This window comes from Poromitra crassiceps, assembly GCF_964638095.1.
Source record: "Poromitra crassiceps genome assembly, chromosome: 8".
NCBI classification, from domain to species: domain Eukaryota; kingdom Metazoa; phylum Chordata; class Actinopteri; order Beryciformes; family Melamphaidae; genus Poromitra; species Poromitra crassiceps.
The window spans coordinates 14,255,788-14,283,613 of NC_139629.1; the positions used below are offsets into that span (position 1 = coordinate 14,255,788).

General features: G+C 43.6%; 2 protein-coding genes across 2 annotated transcripts in view; both read left to right on the forward strand.

Moving 5' to 3' along the window:
• The window catches only part of ankrd22 (ankyrin repeat domain 22), a 22,301-nt gene extending 6,496 nt beyond the window's left edge, over nt 1-15,805 (forward strand). The window contains exons 2-6 of the mRNA XM_083641363.1: nt 3,229-3,420; nt 9,956-10,063; nt 12,075-12,152; nt 14,079-14,177; nt 14,293-15,805. Of these exons, the coding sequence (XP_083497489.1) occupies nt 3,229-3,420; nt 9,956-10,063; nt 12,075-12,152; nt 14,079-14,177; nt 14,293-14,370 (555 nt within the window). The 3' untranslated portion in view covers nt 14,371-15,805. The remainder of the gene's footprint in view (nt 1-3,228; nt 3,421-9,955; nt 10,064-12,074; nt 12,153-14,078; nt 14,178-14,292) is intronic.
• Nucleotides 15,806-15,809: 4 nt separating this feature from the next.
• On the forward strand, nt 15,810-24,835 carry LOC310780482 (EGF-like repeat and discoidin I-like domain-containing protein 3; the record flags this gene model as incomplete). The annotated part of the gene is made up of 12 exons (XM_083641060.1): nt 15,810-15,822; nt 16,462-16,560; nt 16,888-16,965; nt 17,071-17,103; nt 17,867-17,995; nt 19,308-19,421; nt 19,582-19,763; nt 20,675-20,830; nt 21,141-21,288; nt 22,926-23,110; nt 23,535-23,690; nt 24,296-24,835. 12 exons carry the CDS (start codon nt 15,810-15,812, stop codon nt 24,443-24,445), a joined length of 1,443 nt encoding a protein of 480 aa, XP_083497186.1. The 3' UTR covers nt 24,446-24,835.
• Between the last annotated feature and the right edge of the window lie 2,991 nt (nt 24,836-27,826).

Below are 27,826 nucleotides of genomic sequence, written 5' to 3' on the forward strand. Positions count from 1 at the left end.
TATGTATGTATATATATATAGTAATATTTGGGTAAAAAAAACAAGTAGCCTATAATTCCATTTAGAATCTAATATAAGCAATACATCTAATATAAGATGGTTATCTTTGCCAGTAACATGCTTTATATTTTATTATTTTCTTAATGAAATAGAAAAATACATTGGGTTATGCAGTAGATTTCAGAAGTAACTGGTACTAGGCTATTTCAGGGAGAGCACGTATGTCAGAGACCTCATTCAACTGTATTATTCTATTAACTGAGACATGAGACAAACATGACGATTCGTCTCCCAAACTCTCTCAATATTATTGCAAAAGGGTGTGGGCCGGAAATTTGGCGCGGGATTGTGGGAATGGAATTTTTAGAAAATTCACGCATATTTTGAATTTATAATGTGGGACTAATCCTGCATCTGTTTGCCACATCACACTGTCACCTTCCCTCACTGTTGCCCGGCTTTTAGATCCAAATGCAAGGAAAGTATTTAAGGGTGTGTGTGTGTGTGTGTGTGTGTGTGTGTGTGTGTGTGTGTGTGTGTGTGTGTGTGTGTGTGTGTGTGTGTGTGTGTGTGTGTGTGTGTGCACGTGCGTGTTTGCGTGCAAGCAGCATGTGACTCAGCAGTGTGAGGTGAAGCTGGTATGACCTGTTCCTCTAGCTCATCTGCGTGTGCGTGTGTGTGTGTGTGTGTGTGTGTGTGTGTGTGCACGTGCGTATTTGACTGTGTGAACACAGTGCAACTAAATATTCCTCTCTTCCACCATCATTTCCTTCCCTGCTCTTCATCCTCACCTCCTTTCCTTCCTGTCTTATTTTCTCTTTTGCTCAAGCCCCACCCTCCGCCTTGGAAAAGTGAACCCAATGGGGAAGTGGCAAAAACTGCAGTTCCTCGAATGGCCACTTGAGGCTGGCTGCTTCTCCCATAGACGCCCATGTTAAAGTGCCTGACTTTACAGCAGAAGTAGTCAAAACGAAGAAACGCCAGCACTCAGTGAATGTCCTTTTTGGGTTTTTAGTCCATCATCAAGACCAAAGCATAATTTCTTGACTGATCATAGCAGGATAATTGCCTAATGTTTCCCCTCTTTTTCTGCTTGTATGGAGCTACTACTTCATATAGAGCAGTAAGAGCTTCTAAAGCATCTGTTATGTTTCACATATCTTACATGTAATAATATCTAGAATTGTTTCCTATAGTACTGTTAAGTGGTGTATTTGGAAAGAAAAATCTTTTGCTTCATCTTTTGGCTTGATTGATTGTACTTCCGGACGCTACCTGTATATAAATTGTCATTTCCGCCTTTTGCATTACAACACTGAAGAAGGCCTGCTGGCTGAAACGTTCGTTGTTTTGGTCTTGATGATGGAATAAAAACCCAAAAAGGACATTCACTGAGCGCTGGCGTTTCTTCGTTTTGACTATTACTTTTGTGCCGTGCACCTGGATTATTTTGCTGATTTGGTGAGTGTGCTCACTACCTCTTGCGGGCTTTGCTAGCAAGGAGTGTGTTTGGACTTTACAGCAGAAGTAAACATGTTTACAGCCTGGTAAAATAAAAGAAAAGAAAATGTTTTGTCTCTATCGCTAAATTCACTGTTTACGTACGGGCGTTGAATTTTTCTAGAAATATAACTATACGTTTATATACAACCCGTATACAGTCTATGGCTGCAAAGAGAAGTCCGATTGTATAGAAGTCAGTGGGAAAATGACACGAATTCTCACTTGATTTATGACCTCAGTAGTCTCGCTGGCCAGCCTCCTCTCCCTTCCGTCCGAGGAGGTCTCCATAACTTGGATAAACCCTCCCCTGCTCTACTCTGCTCTCCCATTGGAGCGACTGTTTCGGTGGCAGCCGGATGTCCGCTCACGGCTTATTACAAACTCTGTCATTGGCTCCGACCATGTCAATCAGAGCGGCTTCCGCTCCCTCCTCCCTGTGTGTCGCTGTAAATAGTGCCCTGCCGCCTCAGTGAAAACAACAACGCTAACTAGCTAGCAAGCTAACGGCAGAAACCTACACGCTAGCTCGTTGCTACACGCTGAAAACGGCAAATTGGATTGTTGGAAACTATTTTCCAAGGGCACTGCCGCTAAGCGCCGCCCATCGCAATCCCACTATGGAGACCTGCGGCGCCAGACTCCTCGGACAGAAGGGAGAGGAGGCTGGCCAGCGAGACTATGACCTCAGTAATAAGGCTGTGCAATAAAATCGATACGGCAATATATCGCGATACCTTTTGCTGCAATACTGTATCGATATTTCAGAAAAACATCGTGATATATCGCCACATCAATTTTTTTGCACAGCCGTGTGTTTAGTGACACAATAAGAATACTTTTAATTTCAGTGCATTCAGTAACACACTCAACACTCAGTAGTTTTGACTCAATTTGTCCACGAAGTTATCAATACCAAGTGATGTGCATATTATTACACTACCTGGGTGGTACACAGCGTGTTGTATTTTTAGCTCTATTTTTTTTAATTTTCAGTAAATTATGTAGAGTATTGCAATATATCACAATATGTATTGTATCGCAATGTATCATGATACAATCGTATCGTGACCCATGTATCGTGACAGGTATTGTATCGTGAGGTCCTTGCCTATACCCAGCCCGGCCCGTAGCTACCATTGAGGACACCGAGGTCATGACCTCTGTATTTTCCACACTAAAAAAAAAACAAAACAAACAAAAAAAGAGGATATTAATCTAACATGATGTCTGTAGTTCTTTATAGATCTAGCCTCTTCATTTTGCTCTCAAAGTGCACCAGATTGAAGCATTTTACTTTAAAATGGATAAAATTTTCTATCCGGGGGGGCATAGCCCCCCCTGGGCCCCCCACGTCGCGCTGAAATGACCTCGGTATTTCTCAAACCCTGGCTACGGGCCTGTACCCAGCCCTACTCAGTAAACACTTTCCTAATGAGTTTATGGTCTCAATCGCTAGTTTCTAGTCTTCTTTAATACAACATGATGGATGTTCATTTAGTAAATTATGGTCCCATTTAAAGTCAAATAGACGATAAAGCAGACTATGTTTTGGTGGTCTGTCTGGCGATCGTGCAGCTTGCCGATCACGGACCAATAGCAGGGGGCCCTGCGGCTCTGTCTGCATAAGGTCAAAGGTCAACAAGGTAAAAATGCCAGCGTACGTAGCCTACATCACGTAGGCTACGTCCATATTTTTATACAGTCTCTGTTTTCTGCTCTCTCTAGCCAGCCTGTCAGTCAGCGTATGACGGGGATCTGATTGGTCTGTATGAGCTGCTGAGATGTGACATCACCAACCTGAACATCCATGACCCGGACAGCGGGGACACACCCCTCATCGCCGCCTCTCGCCGTGGCAACCTGCGGGTGGTGCAGTACCTGCTGCAGCACCGGGCGGACGCCACGCTGACCAATAAGGTGCCTTCCTCGACCTCGCCTGGTTTTATTATTGTCTGAAAACCACTTCGAGTACATAAAGAAACACCGACAAAGCAGATTCTGACGATATAGAAACAAGACTAGGTCAAAACCTACAGTAGTATATGGTTGGACTGTGTGCAGAGCTTGCCTTAAGCATCTGGTGGCCTGTGTTCTTATCGCTAGTGGAACACAGGACTGCAGCCATCCAGCCTCAACTTCTCCGCTCTGTCTGTAACGTTAGCCGGTTAGCTCGCTGGTCTGACCGGAGTCACAAACAGATTGAATTAAAATGTGTCAGACAATGGTTTTGTACGCGGGAGACAACGCTACAGCTTCAGCAGACAAGAGTTCTGGCTAACCGTTAGCTAGCTGGCATGACAAGGACATCGCTCATGAGATTTAACGAGATCATTGTGATTCCATTGACCTATATTCAGACTCAAAAGTTTAATAGTTTATCACATGTGACAAAAGGATTTGTTTTCACATGCTGGTTGGCCAAGGCGAGACGGATGAGATTCGCCATATTTCAAAAAAAGATTAAACATAATCATCATCATCAACCTTTATTTAAACAGGCAAGTTAATTAAGAACAAATTCTTATTTTCAATAACGGCCTGAAATAATAATAATAATTGGATTTCATTCATATTTATTGAAATCAAATTATATTCGAATCTTGACATTTGTTCCAACAGCCCTAGTAGGTGTTTCATTTTCCTCTCATTCCTTTGCTAGTTAGCTGCTGTCAAGTAAGTCAAGTGCACTAGTGCAGTGTTTGCAGATATTATGTTTTGACTATGGCGTCATCACGTTGTTTGTCCAGCAGAGTGCGCCCACGTCCTGGGGATGCCCACCTCCATACCTCCTCCTCCCAGCATGCATTGAGAGACCATTAACTCATTCACCGCCAGTTTAGGACTGCCAATATTTAGCACAGGCCAAAGATTTTCATAATTGTTGGTCATCTTTCAAGACCCACAGTAAATTATCTATTAGCACCAGAGTGATTTGCAATACCTCAAAATGAAGATGTACGTCTCTGGGTTCACCAGGAAAAAAAAAGTGAGCTTTTAGCATGTTCTGTACTCTACTTATAGCCATTTATATACACCCTGTTTTCCCCCAAAATGTCTCTCTGAGAAAAGAAATTGCAGAAAATGGCATTTATGTATTTATGCACACAATCTCATGCAGAACTCGCTCTCAATTCTTTTATTTTGAACTGTATTGACATCAGACATGTAAATATTATTCGTTAGGACACAAATGACAAAAAAAAATATATATATATATATATATACACATGAAGTGCTTTTTTTTTACATTCAACAATACAGTTTACTCGGTGTGAGTGAGTGTACAGACAGACAGACAGACAGACAGACACACCGACAGACAGACACACCGACAGACAGACAGACAGACAGACACACACACACACACACACACACACACACACGATCCCCCTTTTAGATTTCTAACCCCACATAGGATAAGCAATAACCACGCCCTGTGGCGCTGGGATTGGCCAGGAGCAACACTGGAGGGCACGCAGCCCAGCGATTACATGAACCAACTGAATAGCTCTTGAGAAAGGACAGCGGGCTGCTCTGACTCCCGCTTCTGCCTTGTGCCTTGCTGTTGTGTGTTTATTTTGCACCCGTCCTCGTCCATGTCTCCCTGTCATATCGTCCCTGCTATCTGATCGTTCCCGTTTTCCCCTCGGCTATTCAACACGTCCTCACCGCCCTCGCAAACTGATCGATCATTTCCTCATTCCTCCGATGATCAAACACATCTCTTGATTACTTTCTCCCGGCTGGCACAGAGGAAGGCGACTCCAGCTCGTGCAGCGCGCCGAGGCGCGTTTCAATGGCGTTTCTCCTGTCTGCACAAGGAAGCGTTACCAGTTTTCTGCTTTTCCTCCTGCTCAATTTCAAAACAACAGCTGCGGTATGTGTTTGTTCACGTGTTGTCTTAGATGCTAGGGACCTGATACCATGTGACAGGCTGGGGAAGTGTTTAAACTACGCCCTGCAGTAATAAAAACAAAAACACGTCAAACACGTCATTGGCGGGGAGGGCTATTTCTGATAACACGTCAAAGACGTCATTGGCGGTGAATGAGTTAAGTCTATCCTTTTTTTTGTAGGACCAAATAGTCGATCCTTTTTTTTGTAGGACCAAATAATTGCTTATTTTAATTATGTGCGTTTGCTTTGGTTTGAGAATTTAATAGTCAATATTTTTGACACGGTCAGTCATGTTCATAGTGAGAGGAAAGGGGCCGGCTAACGTAAACCTTACAGTTGGGGGCCCTCAGGGCGGGGCCTGTTTCATTTGAAACAGGTGAGACATAGCAGAGGCCTGCTATGACCATGTGTGATGTGTTTATACTAACACTAAGTCCATTGTCTTAACCCATTGATACCTGATGCAGCATTTGCGTGTATATCCCTCATTTGTGTGATGCTGCATCAGGTATCAATGGGTTAAAGCAGTGGTTCTCATTCCACAGCAAGAACCCCTAAACTGACACAAATTAGACCACGGACCCTTTACTTTTAGATGTTTCATTACAGAAAGTATATGAAACCCATGACCAAACCATTGTGTTACTTATGGAATTATAGCTCAAATAAAGTATTCCGCTTTTTGCTGGGGTCCCCCAGGAAACCCCTCAAGGACCACTGGGCGTCCCTGGACCCCACTTTCTGAACCACTGACTTAAAGGGTTCTTTGTTTGTTTGATCGGGTAGAGAGCGTACAGGAGCTCCCCGAGGGCAAACCAACGAGGCACGGTAGAAATGAGTGCTGGCAGTTGAGTGCGCGAGCATGCAAGGGACGCTAGTAATTTCTACAATAACTGTAGAAATTACTACAATAACTGATGAAGGAGGTGAGACACACACAGCAGCATTGTGTTGAATGACATGGTAGTTGGCACAATTGCAGTGGGTCTGTGGGGATTTATTTGTAATACTAATAATAATACTAATAATAATAATAGTAATAATAATAATAATAAAAAATAAGAAGGATCAACACAATTTATTTGTCCACATAATGACCATTATATGAAAGGAAAAGCAGCCCACAAATGATAGCCAATGAGAAAAGGAGAACATAATGATATTAAGACTGAATAATGATATCACAACAGTCTCATGCTAAACACTCTCCTGTTGGACTCCACATGTGTATCAATATTCTTTCTAGTCATTAGTTGATAGTATTTCTTTGTTCCCTCTGGTGTATTCAGAGCAGAGAGAGAGTATGATGATTCAACAGGGATGGTGGTGAGATGAAGGTGAGTGAGAAAAGGAGCAAATATTGATGGTTAAGACTGAATAATGACAACACTACAGTGTTATCCTAATATAATTTAAAATGCGATATTATCCTCTAAATCAGCTTCAAACAGCCCAAATGTGCGCCCTTCGGACGCCAGCATCAGTAGGGCCCATACTATGTCCTGTCATGGGGCCCAAAATCCCTGGCGGCGCCCCTGCTGCCACACCTCCCATTTGAAACAGGATGGTACATACCTTCACCTGCGGCCGCCATGTGTTTGTGCCTGGATACTGCAGCAGCTACTGACGTGTGACATTTCTCTGATAAAACTTTACAATGGTTTAGCAACCGTGAACAATGTGTTGTTATTAATAATAAACAATCAGCCTTACTACTGTAGGTTGTAAAACGGGAATCTCACAGGGATCCATTCTTGGACCAATTCTTTTCAGTTGATATATAAACGATCTTCCAGCATCATGCCCAGGTGTATGATCTTCCAGCATCATGCCCTGGAGCAGGTGTCCAGATGTATGATCTTCTAGCATCATGCCCAGGAGCAGGTGCCAGGTGTATGATCTTCCAGCATCATGCCCAGGGCAGGTGTCCAGATGTATGATCTTCCAGCATCATGCCCAGGAGCAGGTGTCCAGATGTATGATCTTCCAGCATCATGCCCTGGAGCAGGTGTCCAGGTGTATGATCTTCCAGCATCATGCCCTGGAGCAGGTGTCCAGATGTATGATCTTCCAGCATCATGCCCAGGAGCAGGTGTCCAGATGTATGATCTTCCAGCATCATGCCCAGGAGCAGGTGTCCAGATGTATGATCTTCCAGCATCATGCCCAGGAGCAGGTGTCCAGATGTATGATCTTCCAGCATCATGCCCAGGAGCAGGTGTCCAGATGTATGATCTTCCAGCATCATGCCCTGGAGCAGGTGTCCAGATGTATGATCTTCCAGCATCATGCCCAGGAGCAGGTGCCAGATGTATGATCTTCCAGCATCATGCCCAGGAGCAGGTGTCCAGATGTATGCAGATGACAGTGTCGTATACGTGTCCGGCCGGACCACTAGCCTCAATTTCAACACAGTTGACGGAGCATCTGGAGTCGGTGGCAGAGTGGCTTGAACATTCTTGGAATGGAACTCATTGCCCACATATCTTAAACAAGATCATAATTCGGATAATTTCAAATCCAATCTGAAACAGTTTCTTAACAGCCATCAGTCATGTACTCATTAGTGACTTTTCTTGCTCTTGTGTGTGTGTGTGTGTGGGGGGGGGGGGTCTGTGTGGGGGTCTGTGTGTGTAGGTGTACAGTATGTGTCAGAGTGGGAGTGGGTAAGTGGCCGTTTTATGTTGATAATATGTGTGTGTTCTCCATCTTTGTTCATTGTATATATTATTGTATATTTAAGCAATATATCACGAGAGCAAGTGTGTTGTGGAATATATCCCGCTGATAAGCTGTTATCCCACTCGGCCTGCGGCCTCGTGGGATAACAGCTTATCAGCGGGATATATTCACCACAACACACTTGCTCTCGTGATATATTGCTTTTATAAAACGGTTTCCAAGTATAATAATATAATAATAATAATACTATAAGTCCGACTGGCATTTTATTCTGATAGAGTCAGTTGAAACACTACTGTAAGGCGCGACCTCTAGCAAGAAGATAGACGTGCGGGTGATTTGATTGGATCGTTCTGGAGACTGAAGTCGACATTGGCCAATCCTGGCGCTTGCTGAGAGGTTTTGCATAGCCCGACACCAGAGCCGTATGCCTACACCAAGTAACGTTACGTCTTATTTAGAAATGCGGGGTTAAGAGTGAGGGCGCGCGAGAGAGGGGTTAAGACATTAGCCCGCGTCTATTCTTGTACAAAACATCATTTTCTGCGAAGTATTAGTAAAGTTATAAGCGAAGATCGATTCACAAGGATCTGAAAGTTGTCTCCGCCATTTTGTTTTTGAGGTAACCAAAGCCAAGAGAGTTGCGCCATCATGCGTCTGGCTGCAAGCTAGTAGCTTTTTGTTTTGACACTACTGTAAGGCGGGACCTCTAGCAAGAAGATAGACGTGCGGGTGATTTGATTGGATCGTTCTGGAGACTGAAGTTGACTTTGGCCAATCCTGGCGCTTGCTGAGACGCTGAGAGCTTTCTGGAAAGCCCAACACGGAGCTCGAGCCTTTTAGTAAGAGAGTTGCCATGGCAACCAATAACCCATGGCCATGGGTTATTGAACTCGGTTACTGGAATTATACAATGGCTGTGAACCAATCAGATTGCTTGATTTGAGAGAGCCGTTTTATAATTGTTTTTACAACATCTAGGGACAAACACTGCGAATTAGCTTAGGCTATAAATGTTATGATATATGACATAAGACCTCTTGTAGTTCTATGTATCTGTCCCTATACAAATAAACATTAAACGTAGGGCATCGAACAACCAAGGTCTGCTCTTTAAAAGGAGTATCGTAATTCATTTTTCATCCCACCAATTTGAAACGTCACACATTTGTATCAATAATTGTCTCACGATGCATCCCTAATTTTAACTGTTGAATTCTTCCAAAAGACCAACATTTTCTGCTAGAGTAAACAGAGCTGGGCGGTTGGAGGCAGTTGCTCGGTCAACGCTCAGCAACCAGGATAAATAAATTAAATTAGCACTAATGGGGGATAAAAACGGGATAAAAAATCGGGGGGGAATTTCCCAGAATTCATTGTACCGTAGACTAGTCCTGCTTAAGATAGTCAATAACTAAACTGCTTTATGCAATGGAGGAATTTAGACATCTATCTTAAGTCTGACTATTTGCTATATAAGGACCTGATCGCTTCAACATCCGGCTGAGGGTTTGGCAGCTTGGGTCAGAGAGACAGACGGTCAGACAGACAGACAGTCAGAGCGTCTACGGTGGCCAAAACTGAATATAGCAAACATATTGAAACTGTATCACTACCCTGTATGTGCATGGTTCATAACTGCAGCCTGAGAGACTCTGCACGACACGCCCAGTCCTTCCACAACTCTGTGTGTGTGTGTGTGTGTGTGTGTGTGTGTGTGTGTGTGTGTGTGTGTGAGAGAGAGAGAGAGAGAGCGTGTAATGAAAAATGTACTTATTTTCTGCCTCCACTTCCCACTACCTGCCTGCCTCTGTCTCTCTCTGTCTCTCTGTGTGTGTGTCTCTCTCTCTCTATCTCTCTCTCTCTCTATCAGAAACAGCGGACTTGTCTCCACTATGCGTCCAGAAGAACGTTCTCTCTGCTGGATTATCTGATGATCGCCATCCTGATGCCCATCCTGCTCCTGGGATACTTCATACTGGTACATAGAACAGTAGAGTTCAATAGAATCCAACAGAATAGGAAATAAGACTATAACAGACTCAAACAATAGAGCTCCGCAGGAATGAGTCCAGAAGTAGCATGGAAGGCGGAAGTCCCGGACTTCCTGGATCTTAGGCGGAAAAGTCTATGGGGTTTTAGAATGGGGATTTCACTTAAATGCATAAAATAAGGTCTGTGGTTAACAAAAGTGAATGGGAGCGGTAATTTGGGTTCAGCAGGATAATCTTCACAAACGTGAATGACTTTTGATTGTGAATGACTTTTGAAACGTAAATGCTTTAAAAAAAATTGATTAAAAAAACGCTTCAAAAGGCATAAAAGTGATTCACAATCGTGAAGATTATCCTGCTGAACCCAAATTACCGCTCCCATAAACTTTTGTTAACCTCAGTTGAGTTCAGTTCAGTTCACTTTCAAGATTCAAGATTCAAGATTTTTATTGTCACTCCATGGTACAAGTATCACGTGTGAAATTCTTGTGCTGTGGACTCCGTTTACGACATAGTACAAATAGGCAACAAGCAATGAGCAATAGGCAATAAGAAATAGGCATCAATAAGCAATACTAAGCAGCAATAGGCAATGAGGCAGAATAGCGATAAGACAAGTCAGTGGCATATTCATTGCACATAGGTGCACATGTTATGTGCATACGTTAGACATGTTCGGACATTTTAATTCGACGTATTTGACATACAGTGCAAATAGCATGTACCTTATTAAACATACAATTAAACATTAGGCATTGTGCATACGTTAGACGTGTTCAGACATTTTAAATTCGACGTAATTGACATACAGGTGCAAATAGCATGTACCTTGTTAGACATACAATTAAACATTAGGCATACATAATGGTAGCAGCTGCAGTACGGTACGGTACGACTACTACACTATTTGTGTATGTTAAGGAGTCTCGTGGCCTGCGGGAAGAAACTGTTCCTCAAGCGATTTGTGCGTGCTTTTGGAACCCTGTATCTCCTCCCTGAGGGTAGCAGGGAGAACAGGCTGTTGTGGGGATGGTTTGTGTCTTTGATGATCTTCAGGGACCTCCTGAGGCACCGCTGGTTATACAGTTCGTGCAGTTCTGGCAACTCGTCTCCTGTTACGTGCTGGGCCGCGCGCCTCACCCTCCGTAGCGCCCTGCGGTCCATGGTGGTACAGTTCCCGTACCAGGCGGTGAAGCAGCCAGTCAGCAGGCTTTCAATGGTGCCTCTGTAGAAGTCCCTGAGGATTTCTTTCCTCAGTTTATTGTCCCCTAGGGGAAATTGAATTTGCAGCAAGGCAAAACACAAAGACAGAACACAACAATGACAATTAAACGAGTACAACAGACAATAAACAAGGAGTCAGAACAAGGAATGTCACTTTCCACCTCAGTCTGCACAGCAAATATAAGAAAAATACAAAATGTAGTGCAAAAATGCCATGCAAAGGAGAGTGCAAGTGCGAGGTGCTATCTGCTGTTGAGCATGTTGATGGCACTAGGGACGAAAGAGACGTGAAATCTCTTTGTGCGTCTGATAGGCGCCCTAAAATGCCGACCAGAGGGTAAGAGTTCAAACTGACCTTACTTTATGGATTTAAATGAAATCCCCATTCTAAAACCCCTTTGACTTTTTCCCGTAAGATCCAGGAAGTCCGTGGCGTCCGCCTTCCGACTACAAAAATATGATGTCATCCCTGCCGCACTCTATACTGAGAAACAATATGGAGAAAATATCGTAAAATTTAAATTCAGTCGTCTGCTGGAACAAATCTCATCACTTTCAATCTAAGTCTTTTAGCAAAACACAAGATCTCAAGTCAAGACTTTAGTAACCTTTTCAAGTCATCAACGTACAAGTCAGAGTCAAGTCCCAAGTCACCATAACCCAGGTCAAGTCTCAAGCTATCATGTGCCTTAAGTCCAGGTCACGTGACTCGAGTCCAGGTCACGTGACAGTCCAGGTCACGTGACAGTCCCCCCTCTGCTGTGTCCCCTGCAGGAGCAGAAGCAGAGGAGGAATGTGAGTCTGCTGCAGGAGCTGCTGCTCAGTGAGGTGAAGCTCGACGCTCAAGACTACGTGAGTTCACACACAAACTACACAGACTAACAAACCTATGTGGAGGGGAACAGTACTGCACCACAAGCACTGCACGAGTAATAATAATAATACATTGAACTTGTATAGCGCTTTTCAAGAACTCAAAGACCCTTTACACAATATACTAAACACTGAGGGGGTGGGGGTACTTAGTGCACACAGATAGTGGACAAAGATGACACTATAGGTTACACTAAAGGTTACGGGGGGCGACATCAGTGAAACAGACAGCGGACAAACAGTGGTTGGACTTGGGGGTGGAGAGAAGGCCAGCTGAGGCGGTCTGTGAGGTAAGGGGGGCCAGTTCGTCAAGGGCTTTGTAGGTGATGACCAGGAATTTGAACTTGATCCGGAACGAGATGGGAAGCCAGTGAAGTTCTTGTAGGACTGGGGTGATGTGGTGCCAGGAATTGGTGTGGATAGGAAGTTAGACGGCTGCATTCTGGACCAGTTGGAGTCTGTTGATGAGGCTGGAGTTGTTGTCGAGTGAGTTGCAATAGTCAAGATGAGAGAACATAAAAGCGTGGATGAGTGTTTCAGCGGCAGGGTGTGCGAAAGAGGACCTGACCGAGAGAGGGAGGATGTAAATGAACAGAAGTGGACCGAGTACAGAACCTTGGGGAACACCTTGTGTGACTGTGGAGGGGCAGAGGAGTGGTTGTGGAGGGAAATTAACTGTGATGGGTTGGAGATGTAGGAGCAGATCCACCTGAGTGCGGTGCCTTCGATACCGAGGTCTTCCAGTCTGGTGAGCAGGATGTTGTGACTCGTCTGGTGAGCAGGATGTTGTGACTCGTCTGGTGAGCAGGATGTTGTGACTCGTCTGGTGAGCAGGATGTTGTGACTCGTCTGGTGAGCAGGATGTTGTGACTCGTCTGGTGAGCAGGATGTTGTGACTCGTCTGGTGAGCAGGATGTTGTGGCTCGTCTGGTGAGCAGGATGTTGTGACTCATCTGGTGAGGAGGATGTTGTGACTCATCTGGTGAGCAGGATGTTGTGACTCATCTGGTGAGCAGGATGTTGTGACTCATCTGGTGAGCAGGATGTTATGACTCATCTGGTGAGCAGGATGTTGTGGCTCATCTGGTGAGCAGGATGTTGTGGCTCATCTGGTGAGCAGGATGTTGTGGCTCATCTGGTGAGCAGGATGTTGTGGCTCATCTGGTGAGCAGGATGTTGTGGCTCGTCTGGTGAGCAGGATGTTGTGACTCATCTGGTGAGCAGGATGTTGTGACTCATCTGGTGAGCAGGATGTTGTGGCTCGTCTGGTGAGCAGGATGTTGTGACTCGTCTGGTGAGCAGGATGTTGTGGCTCGTCTGGTGAGCAGGATGTTGTGGCTCACGGTATCGATGGCTGCTGCACTCAGGTCCAGTAGGAGGAGTGAATGTGTGTGTACTGTGTGTATTACAGAGTGAATGTGTGTGTAGTCTGTGTATTACAGAGTGAATATGTGTACTGTGTGTATTACAGAGTGAATGTGTGTGTACTGTGTGTATTACAGAGTGGATGTGTGTGTACTATGTGTATTACAGAGTGAATGTGTGTACCGTGTGTATTACAGAGTGAATGTGTGTGTACTGTGTGTATTACAGAGTGAATGTGTGTGTACTGTGTGTATTACAGAGTGGATGTGTGTGTACTGTGTGTATTACAGAGTGGATGTGTGTGTACTGTGTGTATTACAGAGTGCATGTGTGGGTGTACTGTGTGTATTACAGAGTGGATGTGTGTGTACTGTGTGTATTACAGAGTGGATGTGTGTGTACTGTGTGTATTACAGAGTGGATGTGTGTGTACTGTGTGTATTACAGAGTGAATGTGTGTGTACTGTGTGTATTACAGAGTGGATGTGTGTGTACTGTGTGTATTACAGAGTGAATGTGTGTGTACTGTGTGTATTACAGAAGGGGAACACAGCTCTTCATTACACCTGTCAGAGGAAAAGCCTCCGGCTGATTCCTCTGCTGCTGGAGAGACTGGCAGACACTGCTGTGAGGAATAACGTACGTACTTCACGACACGACACGACACACAAGTGTGCGTTTCATGTCCTGATTGCTGTGAGGACGATCCCATCCTCGGCTCCATCACAGTGTCCCTCTCCTGTCTCTCCTCCAGGACGGAGAGACGGTGCTGGACATCGCCACCAGACTGAAGTTCAAAAAGATCATCGTCATGCTGAGGAAGACACACTGAGGGACAGACAGAACAACTGACAGATGGACACACTGCGAGACAGACAGATAGATAGACACACCGAGGGACAGACAGAACAACTGACAGATAGATAGATAGACACACTGAGGGACAGACAGAACAACTGACAGATAGATAGATAGACACACCGAGGGACAGACAGAACAACTGACAGATAGATTATACATAGACCCACAGACAGTTCAGGCACTACATTTACGCATACACATGTACTGTCAAATCCCTGAATTGACATCTGCATAGCAACAGGCAGAGATGGGGACTTGAGACTTGGTGACTTGGACTCGAGTCGACTTGAGTCCCTGTTTTGATGACTTGTGAATTGACTTTACAAAAAATGAATGACTTGAGACTTGACTTGGAAGTTAAAGACTCGGGGACTTCACTTGAGATGTGATGACTTGGATTTCTTGTTTATTTTCATCAGTTTAAATATTAAATATTAAGATGTTTAACCTTGTCAAGAGTCTGTGTAAAGTTATCCGGTATGCGAGTGCAAGCTGGAAATGGCATTTTCATGATTGGATGACTCACTCATGCTCCTCTTCATGGCATTTTTATGATTGGATGACTGGCTGTCAATCAAACTCCTCTCACTTGATGGTTTTGATTTTTCCAGGAGAAGGCATGTGCATGTTTTTTGTTTGTTTTTGTTTTACTTTTGTTTGATTACATTTATTCCACTGAATATCAGTAATTCTAATACAAATTCAATTAATTGTCATACTTTTTTAACAGTTTAGATAAATTGGCCAATAATATCACTATTAGACAGGTACTAATACCTTGTCTTTTTTCTTTATAAAGGAAGGTAAGACTACAGTATCTTGGGGGGGGAAACGTGTCTTGACTTGGGACTTGCCTTGCCTTCCTGTAACTAAGGACTTGACTTGATAAAACCTGTGATTTGACTTTAATTGACTTGCCCTAAACAAAATGACTTGGAACTTGCTTGAGACTTGGACCAAAGTGACTTGGTCCCATATCTGTCAACAGGTGTGTCATCACTCACTTTCTTGTTAATCACACAATGTTCCTTTTGTGGAAAACGTCGTCAGGCATCGCAACCTGAGATACAGAAACTAAAGCCAGATCCCAAACTGCTGGGAGGAACCGGTGATATTCAGACGTTTGATTCAGAATATTTAATGTGGAAAACTACAATGAAATAAAATATTAATTATCTGGAAAAGCAGAAACTAAAACCACAATGGAGTGTTACCCCGTTGTTGTAGAATTCTGTTCTTTTTCTTTTTTGTAGATAATTCTGTAAGATAGAAAACTGATAAACTGTTTTGTTTCATGTCGATAAGAAGTGAACCTCAATTAGGAAAATGTGAATCCCGCTCAGCCATATTTATGATTTATATTTATTGGGACAGTTTAATCTGGTTACAAAGCAGCAGAGATCATATGTCATGTCACACAGAGGTATGATGTAATAAAAATCAATTTAAATGATTAAAAGTCTTTCCTTCTCCCACAGAGGAGTTTCCAGCCCACTGTTTTGAAATGTGACAAGGAAGTTGAAAAACATCCACCGGGAAATGTGATCTTCACTTTGAATTTCCACTGCTATTCATTACATCATTTCTGTATTGATGAAAAAGTGAGTGACAGTTTTGATTTAAAAAAAAATCCTTCTTGTTTGATGCTTTTGGGGGGGGGGGGGGGGCCGCACGTCGACAACTCAACAACTACCCACATGAAAAAGTATAGGCCTTTGAGAATGGAGCCCGCAGTGAAAATACGGGGTCCTTGTGTGAGACTCTGATTGAGTGAAACGAATGAGTAGTCGAATTATGAGGCTGATATGAAACTGTATAGGGGCAACACGTGACTGCCACAGATGGACTTATTTGAGCATACGTGTTTTTTTTGTAAGCTTTTTTCTCATTTTTTCGGGGGCATTTTACTAGAACAGTAGGCAGACCGTCACGCACTAGTCGTCATCTAATCATCATCCGTCATCATCACCACCACCGAGGTTGCTGCGCAGTGACAGACAGTGGAGAGGAGTGCGGGGAAATCTTGCGTGTATTTTCCTCGTGTGTTTGTTTGTGTTGCCAGAGGACACGAGGAGCAGCAGAGGCAACTTCATGACGATGCTGCCGTTATTGGTCCTATTTGTCTGCATCGGTGCGGCCAGCGCTCATCGGGAGTTGAACGGTGAGTTAGTGCGTCATCTTTTAAACAAGAGCTTTGATGCGGTGAGTCTTGGAACGATCAGGTGCGGGAAGGGGTTATTTCGTTCAGGAAAAAATAGGCTATAGACCTATGCCAAATTAGGTATATTGCTCCTTGCGTGTGTGTTTGCGGACTTAAAATGCGCGATTCACAGTCAAGAATACACTACAGCCTACAGGAGTTTATTTTGCAATGATGCTGTACTGTCTTTTTTATCTTTTCTTTTTTTGGCTGATAGAATATTCCCTTGTAGGCTACTGTAGATGTCATTATTATCTTTTGCCTCCAATAACTCCCCCTTTTCCTCAGAAGATGCATGCGAACCTGTGTGTGACATTGGGGAAGATTGTGATAACACGCAGTCAGATAGGCCTACTTCTGTCCCAAGTGAGTTTGTCCAACTTTTATTGTAGTTTTAGCCTACATGTAGGCTATTAAAAAATGCTAGAAAAGCATCAATTGATGTCCCTCTCTCCTCTTGTCCTGCTATAGCATCGTCATCAGATTGGAATGAGCCTCCATCAGGTGAGAAAACCAACTCAGAGCTGCATTATTGTAACTTCTGATATTAGCCACAAAAGCACAAGTCAAAAGTGCCTATAGGCTATATGTATGTGTGCCTCTGTCTGTGTCAGGCTGTTTAAAGTAATCCATAACATATTTTATTTATGTTAATTTCCTAATGAGAGAAAAGTCTTTGTTCTTAAGTGTGTCAGATTGGAAAAAGGGTCACAATGACCCACTTTGTAGATGTCTGTGATGAGCACTCAAGCATAACTGTGTCATTGTTCAGCTTCTATGTTCATGCAGATACACTGTTAAGCTGATGGACAGACTCGCACAATGCTAGAAAGGATAGCATTAGCGGAGCGTAATAATAATTACACACTGGCCTATATTTCTCTTCAGAGCGTGGAGCACGTACTGTACACTCATTATAGCCTACTGCTCTGACAGTGACAGTGAAAAATGTCGTTAACTGAGCAGTTCATTGTTCTCTTTGTACAGCCTTCACTTCAGTCAGTAAACACACACCATATAACAACATGAAGAAAAGCCATCTTTAATTATTTGATCACTGAGTTGAACAGCTACGTGTTCTTGTCATCACAAATAATCAACTAAATTGACACATTATCATCTGCTATGTGGATGAAATAGTCTATATTGTCAACAGCTTTTTGGGGGGTCACCTTTAAGTTTTTGAGGAGAGGACATATCAGCTTCCATCATAGGGCTTATACTTGCGTTGTTGAATTGTGTGGCTGTTGCCCTGGTGCTCTGCTAGGGCCTTGCCAGCCGAACCCATGCCACAACGGAGGAGTGTGCGAGAGCACCGATGCCTACAGGGGAGAAGTGTTCCTGGGCTACCTGTGCCATTGCCCGCCCGGATACACTGGAGTCCACTGTCAACACAGTCAGTGTCACTGTAGCAGCTCCTGCCACTGTTTGTTCTTTCACCATCACTTTCCCATATGCCTTTCTTTGTCTTCAGCATGGTCCTACGCCCTCCTCTTTGGTCCATAATCTAGTACACTATGGTGCCTGTATTGACACATGTACAGTGAAATAGCCTTAACTTATTGCATAATCCAAAAAGGAGAGCACACCACATTGTTTAGGACTGTGCATGCATACCTGACATAGGTAGTTTGTGTGGAGGATCACATTCTCTTTCACTCTGGATTCCCACCCACCGCTGATAGAGAGCCAAAGTCACACCCACTTCCGGTTTAGGCATACGCACCAGAGCTATTCGTCAGCCATTCTTTGTTAATGCTTATTTATTTTACTTGGTCAAACCAAGCGATTCAGTTATATTTGGAATCACGAGAGACCATAGAGCATTTCACTCGACCAAAACAAAAAATAAATAAAAATAGATGTTTTGTTTTTAAGTTTTGGCCTGAGTGAAATCGTTTGGTTTGACCAAGTAAAACTATTTTTTATAAGCATTTTACGAAATGTAGATGAAAAAAAGAATGGCGGATATGTCTAAACCAGAAGTGGGCGTGACTTTGGCTGTCTATTTCCTGAAATTACAATGTAACCGGGCCAGTCGGGGACGCTGGTGGCAAAACAGTAATGGCATCTCCTGAAGCAGTAACGTTAACGCTAGTAGAGTAAACACAGTCGTAAGTGTTATTGCAGAAATAGACTCAATAACAACAATTGAACAAGAACAAGAGTATGCACCAGTGGAGTTTCTCGGCAGAAAATACATTTTCGCGGTTCTTCCGAGGGGATTTGGCGACGCTGATTGGCTGAAAGAGTTTGTCTGTCAAGGCAAGTATTGTACTCCCGCCCACTGAAATGGCTGTGGTCGGCTCAGAGTCCAGACTGATACGTAGACCATCACATGATCAGGATGGTTTGAAACAGGCTAGTACTAGCTGCTAAATGGATACAGTCAAATTATGTTTCCCTCTATTTAAATTACTATGTGCAATTCCACCATTATGTCAATGATTCGATGGCTGCACTCCCCTTGCAATATAGATGAAATACTCCCAGTGGACAGTATCAGTTTGCCAGGATGTCTTCATGTGAAAGAGAATGTGCACTGTAGATTGAAACACTCATTCAAAATTTTAACCAATAGATTAGATCAGGTGCCAGGTTTCATTTAAGTTCTTTTACAGTACAGCACCGAGAGATCTCCAAACATAAGCATTTGGTGATAAACTAACATGCAGCAAAATGTTGCGTATGGATGACGTTATTTTCAGATGTGAATGAGTGTGAGAGTGGTCCTTGTCAGAATGGAGGAGTTTGTGCCGATCTGGAGGCCAACTACACATGTCTGTGTCCTGGAGAATATACAGGCCGCAACTGCCAGCACAGTGAGTGTTACAATGTTACAATTAGTGTGGTTCATCATCGTTTCATTCTCTTTATACCCGTGGATGATTGAAATGTGCTTGCAGACATCTTGTGAAAGGAGTCTAGAGCTAGGGACTTCTTCTGTTATTTCTGTTTGTAATTCTTACTTACCATCACTAGAGTGCTCTGGGCCTCTGGGCATGGAGGGCGGCATCATCTCCAATGGGCAGCTGTCCTCTTCCTCCACTGACAGCACCATGTTTGGCCTTCATCTTTGGTACCCGCATCTGGCTCGCCTGAACAAGAAGGGCATGGTAAACGCCTGGTGCCCGGCAAAGACCGACCGCTGGCCGTGGATACAGGTACGTACAGATGTTACGTGTTTCAAAGTACCCTATTGCCACCACCTGTCGCGGCAGCAAGTGTTTTTCTTCAGCGGCTAGTTCAGTGAGTTTTGGTCGTAGAGTGATCAGACTAATACTATTGAAATCTGTGGATCAGCGTTAATTTGTCATCTTGTTGGACTCTTACTGGTGCAAACAAACTGAAAAATGTCCAACCATTACCGCGACCACTGTGGCAGTACTCTTGCGGCAGTAGGGTATTTTGAAACATCTGTAAATGTGCACAGTCTGATGTAGCATCGTAGTCTCACAGCAAATTGTGTAATGGCAACGTTCGTCCACAGCACAAAAACTTTACATCTTCACAATAACGCCTCTAAAATGGTTAGATGGTAATGTTCTCTGTAGTTTCACAATAACAGCTGTAAAATTGTTACACGGCAATGCTGTAAAATTGTTACACAGTGCTTTTTATACATCTCTGCAAACATAGTCAACGTAAATTTGAAACTAAACAGCAGTTAATTTGAACATTAATTTGAACATGTTACGCAAATAAGATAACTTTCGTTGTGTTTAAGCAAGTAAAACAACTTGGTTAAGGTTAGGATTATAATTTGTGTTATAGTCTTTAAATGTTAAATGTTAGGCCTACTTACTGTATGGTTGAAATGTAGACTTTGGACACTGGGATCGAACACGGCTCCCCGGTGTGTTTTGTTCCCCCGTCCACCCCGACCACCACACGCGCCCAACTTATTTCAATATGCACGGTAAAACAATAGGGCAATGTTTTGTGCTGTGGATCAACATTGCTATGAAACATTTTCCTAGAGACTAGCCTGGATGTACATTACTGTATGCACGCAATCACACAAATTACGCACACCCATTTCAGCATTGGATAACACAGTGTTTCACCTGTCCAGGTGAACCTGCACCAGCGTATGCGCGTAACTGGCGTGATTACCCAGGGCGCTCGGCGGATGGGCCACTCAGAGTTTGTGAAGTCATTTAAGGTCGCCCACGGCAACGATGGGAGGAGCTGGAGAGTGGTGAAACTCCAAGGCAGCAGTCAGGACATGGTGAGGCTATTTTTAGATTCACCTCTGGATGCATTTTGCAGGTTATATTTTCTCCTACTTTGAAAGGTCATATGGCCTTGATATTCACAGCCTTTTAAATGTCCTTGAAACTTCCCCTGATTTAGTTGAGTGAATTCAACAGAATGAATTTGACCTCTTCATATAATTTCCAGCCTATTGATTTCAAGCATTGTGTATTATATTACAAGGTCATTGGATTGAAGGAAATTAGTGTGTTTTTGTTTTGGTGTGTGTGTTATGAGTGTGTTTTTGTTTTGGGGTGTGTGTGTGTTTCCCTGTTTCTGTGCAGATTCTCCATGGAAATACAGACAAATATAGTGCTCCTATGGCTAATGCTTTCTCTCCACCAATTGAAGCCCAGTATATCAGACTTTACCCACAAATCTGCAGGGGCCACTGCACACTACGCATGGAGCTGCTGGGATGTGAGCTCACTGGTTAGTTCCGTGCATTAACACACTACGGCCAACTTGTTTGAACCGTTTGAACAACCCGGGCGAAAAGGTGGGCTTTGTACGTTTCTACAATCAATGGAAGTGTAAAATATGAACATTTGTGCCTCCAGCACAGGCACCCCCGCTCGTCCTGGTTACATGGCCGCCCAGCCCGGCCACGTAACCGCCTCGGAGGAGCCACCGCTACTTCCTGGTTTAGCGCCCCCAGCCCGGCGTGACCACTGACTCCACCCGCTAGCGAGTTGCGGGAGCCTCGGCTACGGCGGCTCACGGCTATACCGGCCCGGTTCCGGCCGGTAACGTGCCGCGGGAACCACAGCTCGACTCGCCGGTTAAGTTTAGGCAAGTACAGTAAAACATCTCAGGTACATCTCAGTTGGGTTTAGGCAAGTAAAACATCTCAGTTGAGTTTAGGCAAGTACAGTAAAACATCTCAGGTACATCTCAGTTGAGTTTAGGCAAGTAAAACATCTCAGTTGAGTTTAGGCAAGTAAAACAGCTCAGTTGGGTTTAGACAACAAAAGTAACTTGGTTGGGGTTAGGGTCCAGATTCAAACCAGCTCTCATGATGAGAAAGTTACAAGCGACTGCCACCTCTTCTCTACCGCCACTTTGTCATTACGTTCTGTCATGTGTATAACATGAATTATTCATGTATCTAGAAATGTGCAATGCAGAAATTATCATATTTTACATTTCTGTGGATTGTAGAAACGTACAATGCAGACATTTTCTTCTGGCGAGTGAGTGGGCTGGTTTGAATGCCCCCATGTTTCCAAATGCCTTTCCGAATGTCCTTTCCTTGCGACACAAACAAAAGTCTGTTGGCCCATTCTATAACTATCTATATCTATATCATTCTATAACTATTTATGGTGTTAGATGGACAGCAAGGTGTTTATGTTCAAGTCTAATGATAAAGGCACTGATTAGCATTGCTGCTGACTGTCGATCAGTAGTGCCCAACCATATGTAATGCAGGTTCAAGAGTTTCCAGCCAATCCCGACAGCAGGTCCAAGAGTCTGCAGACTCTCCAGCCAATCACGACAGCAGGCCCAAGAGTCTGCAGACTCTCCAGCCAATCACGACAGCAGGCCCAAGAGTCTGTAGACTCTCCAGCCAATCACGACAGCAGGCCATTTCACTAGTTAGCAACCAGAGAAAGTTGTTCTAGTAAGTGAAATCATCTGGTGTAGTCTTTGGTTGAAATGAAAATCTCCATGGACCATGATTGGACACCACTGTGGTAAACTGTAGTATCTAAATATGTTCTTGATTTCTTTCATACTTGATGAGGTGAGCTTGTGGGAACAACAACATATCCTTTCACAAACATGGCTGCTGTATCTAACCGAAAGATGTAAGAGACAACACCTGTATTTTATTAAACAATGTTGAAACAAAATGAATGATCACCTGGGTGACAGAAATTTGGCGTTTTAACATTGCTGGCAATGGAGAGAACCATGCTATAGCCTGGAGAGAACCATGCAATCAACTCCTATATTTAAACTGACTGCCATCACCCTAAATAAACATAACCCATAATGGCTCCAAAAGGGTCTGATGTAGCTGTCCTCTTCCTCTAAGCTTGTCTGTGGGTGTGTCCTCTCCTCAGGCTGCTCGGAGCCCTTGGGTCTGAAGTCAGGCCAGGTTCCTGACTCCCAGCTGTCTGCCTCCTCGGTATACCGCACCCTGGGGATGGGCCTGCTGTCCTGGGGCCCTGAACAGGCCAGATTGGACCGTAAAGGCAAGGTTAATGCATGGACGGCTGCCTGGAATGACCAGAAACAGTGGATACAGGTAAAACTACAGTAGGGAACGCTATAGCAGGTTAGCAATAGAGAGTATCTTTGTTCGTTTTCTCGTGCTTGAGTGCATGGTCTAATCTAAACGTTGAACTTTGCTGAAAATAATGAATTCTGATTGGACTAATGAGCGGATGTCCCGCCTTATCTGCTCATTAGTCCAATCAGAGTCCAATAGTTCTCAACGGATATAAAGCGGGCATCCGTTAATTTCTCCAATCACCTGCCTCGGTTTTGCTTACATGTGCCGTGACTCGTGATTGATTGAATATCATCAAAGTTCCTCTGATCTGAAGCATCCTTCCCCCCCACACACATTTGAATAGGCTGAAGTACAGACTGTCTCTGGAGCATTCACAGATTGTGGAAGAGATAGACTGGCTTGACAGACTACATCCTCCTCAACCCCTTCCTTTTAGGTGGACCTGTTGGAGCCCACTACGATCACTGGAGTAATAACTCAAGGAGCCAGGGACTTTGGTCAGGTTCAGTTTGTAGGCTCCTATAAACTAGCCTACAGTGATGATGGAATCAGCTGGACAGTCTACCAGGATGAGTCACAACACACTGACAAGGTAAACATAATGGCATCTCTCGAAGAAAAGAAGGCAGAGAGTTGTATCTTTTGACAGTTGGAGAGATTAAGCAAGTGGACAGAAATTAAAACTGGAATGAATTTAGCTATACAGATATATGACAGTGGCATGTCCAGGCCATTTTAACTGAGGTGGCCGTGGTGGGCCACAGACTCGAGCAAGGGCATTTAGAAAGGATATAGACAGGTTCCAGGTCTGAATTCTGAGTTAGAATCAAGATTAATCTAAGAATTTAAATACATTTTTCACATGTGGTCCTTCAAGGCATGTCGTTTTGGAAAAAGAACTGGCTTGATGGCCCTACCTCTAACATGGCCGTCAGCCAGTCATAACTCTTTTTTTAGGGTGGCACCTAGGGTGACCACCCTCTAAAAACACCCCTGATGACAGGATCCCCAGAATTCATAACAATAGGTCTTTCAAACACGGATAGTGGGGACACATGTAAGTGATACATATTCCATTGAATATGCATAAAGTGTTGTTGTCACAGTTGTCATATTTGATTGATACACCTCTGAAACAAGGCATAAGTCACCGAGTTCTGATTGGTCACGTGACCTCACCTGCTGTCTTGCTGACAGGTTTTCCAGGGGAACTCCGATAGAGACACACACAGGAAGAACCACATCCAGCCACCAATACGCGGCCGTTTCCTCCGCCTCCTCCCCTGGACCTGGTACGGGCGCATCACACTCCGGATGGAGCTCCTGGGCTGCTCAGAGAAGGAGTGAACCCTAATAGCTAAGCTGCCCCACTATAACATCTCTCTCTCTCTCTCTCTCTCTCTCTCTATTCTGTGTTATCGCTTCCCTCTCTTTGCTAGAATGAAGTGGGGGACATTTTGAGCAATCTCTGTTCAGACATGGCATTGAAAAACATCAAATAGGTTTCTATTTTGGTTGCTATTCGTTATTTATTGGTCTTTTTGTGGTTTAATGCCTTTTCAATGTAGTCAAAGACTGCTCTGGGTGTAGTCTAAACAGAGTGCTAACTGCTCTGAGTGCAGTCTAAGCACAGTGCTAACTGCTCTGGGTGTAGTCTAAACACAGTGCTAACTGCTCTGGGTGTAGTCTAAACAGAGTGCTAACTGCTCTGAGTGCAGTCTAAGCACAGTGCTAACTGCTCTGGGTGTAGTCTAACCACAGTGCTAACTGCTCTGGGTGTAGTCTAAACACAGTGCTAACTGCTCTGAGTGCAGTCTAAGCACAGTGCTAACTGCTCTGGGTGTAGTCTAAACACAGTGATAACTGCTCTGGGTGCAGTCTAAGCACAGTGCTAACTGCTCTGGGTGTAGTCTAAACACAGTGCTAACTGCTCTGGGTGTAGTCTAAACAGAGTGCTAACTGCTCTGAGTGCAGTCTAAGCACAGTGCTAACTGCTCTGGGTGTAGTCTAAACAGAGTGCTAACTGCTCTGAGTGCAGTTTAAGCACAGTGCTAACTGCTCTGGGTGTACTCTAAACACAGTGCTATTAAACTGCTCTGGGTGTAGTCTAAACACAGTGCTAACTGCTCTGGGTGTAGTCTAAACACAGTGGTAACTGCTCTGAGTGCAGTCTAAGCACAGTGCTAACTGCTCTGGGTGTAGTCTAAACACAGTGCTAACTGCTCTGGGTGTAGTCTAAACACAGTGCTAACTGCTCTGGGTGTAGTCTAAACACAGTGATAACTGCTCTGGGTGCAGTCTAAGCACAGTGTCATATAACTTTGCAGTCAACATTAAATGCCCTTTCATGACCATTGACTGTTTTCTGCTATCTATTATCTATCTATCTATTACTACTGTAATAGTTGACCTGTTGTATATTGTATGTAGATGATAACCACTGGTACTGATGGTACTCACAGATATTGCACTGAATGGAGTTTGATTGTAATACTAACTTCATGCTGTATTTCATATGAGGCCAAACTGTTAGGTGCATTTTGATGGCTATGCTTTCATTTGTTGAATTATTGTATTTAAATATGGACGGTGCAGATTTAAAAAAGTGTTTTAAAAGGTTTTTAGATAGAAAGGAAGAAGCCTTGGTAATTCTATTGAGTAAGTTTGACTGAGGTGGAATGAGAGCAGCAACTGAACCGTCACCATAATCAAGTGAACAAACTGACCATAATCTAAGGCCAAACCTCAGAAGACAAGAATCGACACAAATGTATGAAACAGAACCTTGAAAATAAATAGTTTGTTCATTACTTGATGTTTTTGCTTGTATGAAAGCTTGTCTTTTGGTTTCCATTCTCCAATTCAATCCTCCACCATGAAGGAGAGTGGTACAGTGTAGAGGCTGACATTAAGGAGAGTGGTACAGTGTAGAGGCTGACATTAAGGAGAGTGGTACAGTGTAGAGGCTGACACAGCATTAAGGAGAGTGGTACAGTGTAGAGGCTGACACAGCATTAAGGAGAGTGGTACAGTGTAGAGGCTGACATTAAGGAGAGTGGTACAGTGTAGAGGCTGACATTAAGGAGAGTGGTACAGTGTAGAGGCTGACACAGCATTAAGGAGAGTGGTACAGTGTAGAGGCTGACATTAAGGAGAGTGGTACAGTGTAGAGGCTGACATTAAGGAGAGTGGTACAGTGTAGAGGCTGACATTAAGGAGAGTGGTACAGTGTAGAGGCTGACATTAAGGAGAGTGGTACAGTGTAGAGGCTGACACAGCATTAAGGAGAGTGGTACAGTGTAGAGGCTGACATTAAGGAGAGTGGTACAGTGTAGAGGCTGACATTAATGAGAGTGGTACAGTGTAGAGGCTGACATTAAGGAGAGTGGTACAGTGTAGAGGCTGACATTAAGGAGAGTGGTACAGTGTAGAGGCTGACACAGCATTAAGGAGAGTGGTACAGTGTAGAGGCTGACACACCATGAAGGAGAGTGGTACAGTGTAGAGGCTGACACAGCATTAATGAGAGTGGTACAGTGTAGAGGCTGACACAGCATTAAGGAGAGTGGTACAGTGTAGAGGCTGACATTAAGGAGAGTGGTACAGTGTAGAGGCTGACACAGCATTAAGGAGAGTGGTACAGTGTAGAGGCTGACACACCATGAAGGAGAGTGGTACAGTGTAGAGGCTGACATTTCGCCTGGGATTCCCGTGGGATTCGGAGTAATTTCACTATTAATCACGGGATTGGGACGGGACAGGAAAAAATGTGAATGGGAGTAGGCGGGAGCAGGAATCATGACAACAATATATACGTTTTTTATATGTAAATGGCCAAATGGTGTGAATTAAAACTGCAGTACACAAAGTAATCTGAAAAGGATTGGGAGAACATCAAATCAAAATCATTGCATTCCCTAAAGATGAAAATAAAATAAAATAAATAAAAATTAAACTGGGAGCGGGATGGGAAGGGAGTCATTGGGATTGGGATGGGACAGGATTTATTTATGTATTTATGTATTTATTTTTTATTTTATTTATTTTTACTGTGGCCCGGGATTTGGACGGGATGGGAATATTTTTGTGGGAGTGGGATGGGACAGTGTAGGTAAAAACATATTTTCTCATACAGTGTCCGTGTGATGCTCAGTGTTGGGGGTCATTACAAAAAAAAGTAATACTGTATTACACATTACTTTAAAAAAGTAATGCCTAGCCGTCAAGGTTGTAATCTTAGCCCCGCCCTCTTCGCCGTATTTATAGAACCGTTAGCACAAGCGATCAGGGAGGAGGAGGGGATAAGAGGAATAATGGTTGGGCGGCTGGAGCAGAAAATTTGTTTATATGCAGATGACGTTCTGCTGTTTACCGCAACCCCAGTCTGTCTTTACTAAAGAAATTTGGAACATACTCTGGTTATAGACTAAATACGCAAAAAACACAAATTTTATGTTATAACTATACCCCTCAGAAAGATATACTGGAAAGATTTGAATTCAAATGGAACACGCCAGTCATCAAATATCTGGGGATTCAAATCCCTAAGGACTTATCTAAGATGTACAGTTTTGTTTGGTTTTGGTTTTGGTTTGGTTTTGTTTGTTTTCCATTATGCTCTACTTGTGCTTTGTTTCATGAAAATTTACAAAAAAAAAGTATATAAAAAAAAAAAGTAATGCCTAGTCACAAGGCATTACTTTGGAGATTATGCTAGGCCCTAGTGTA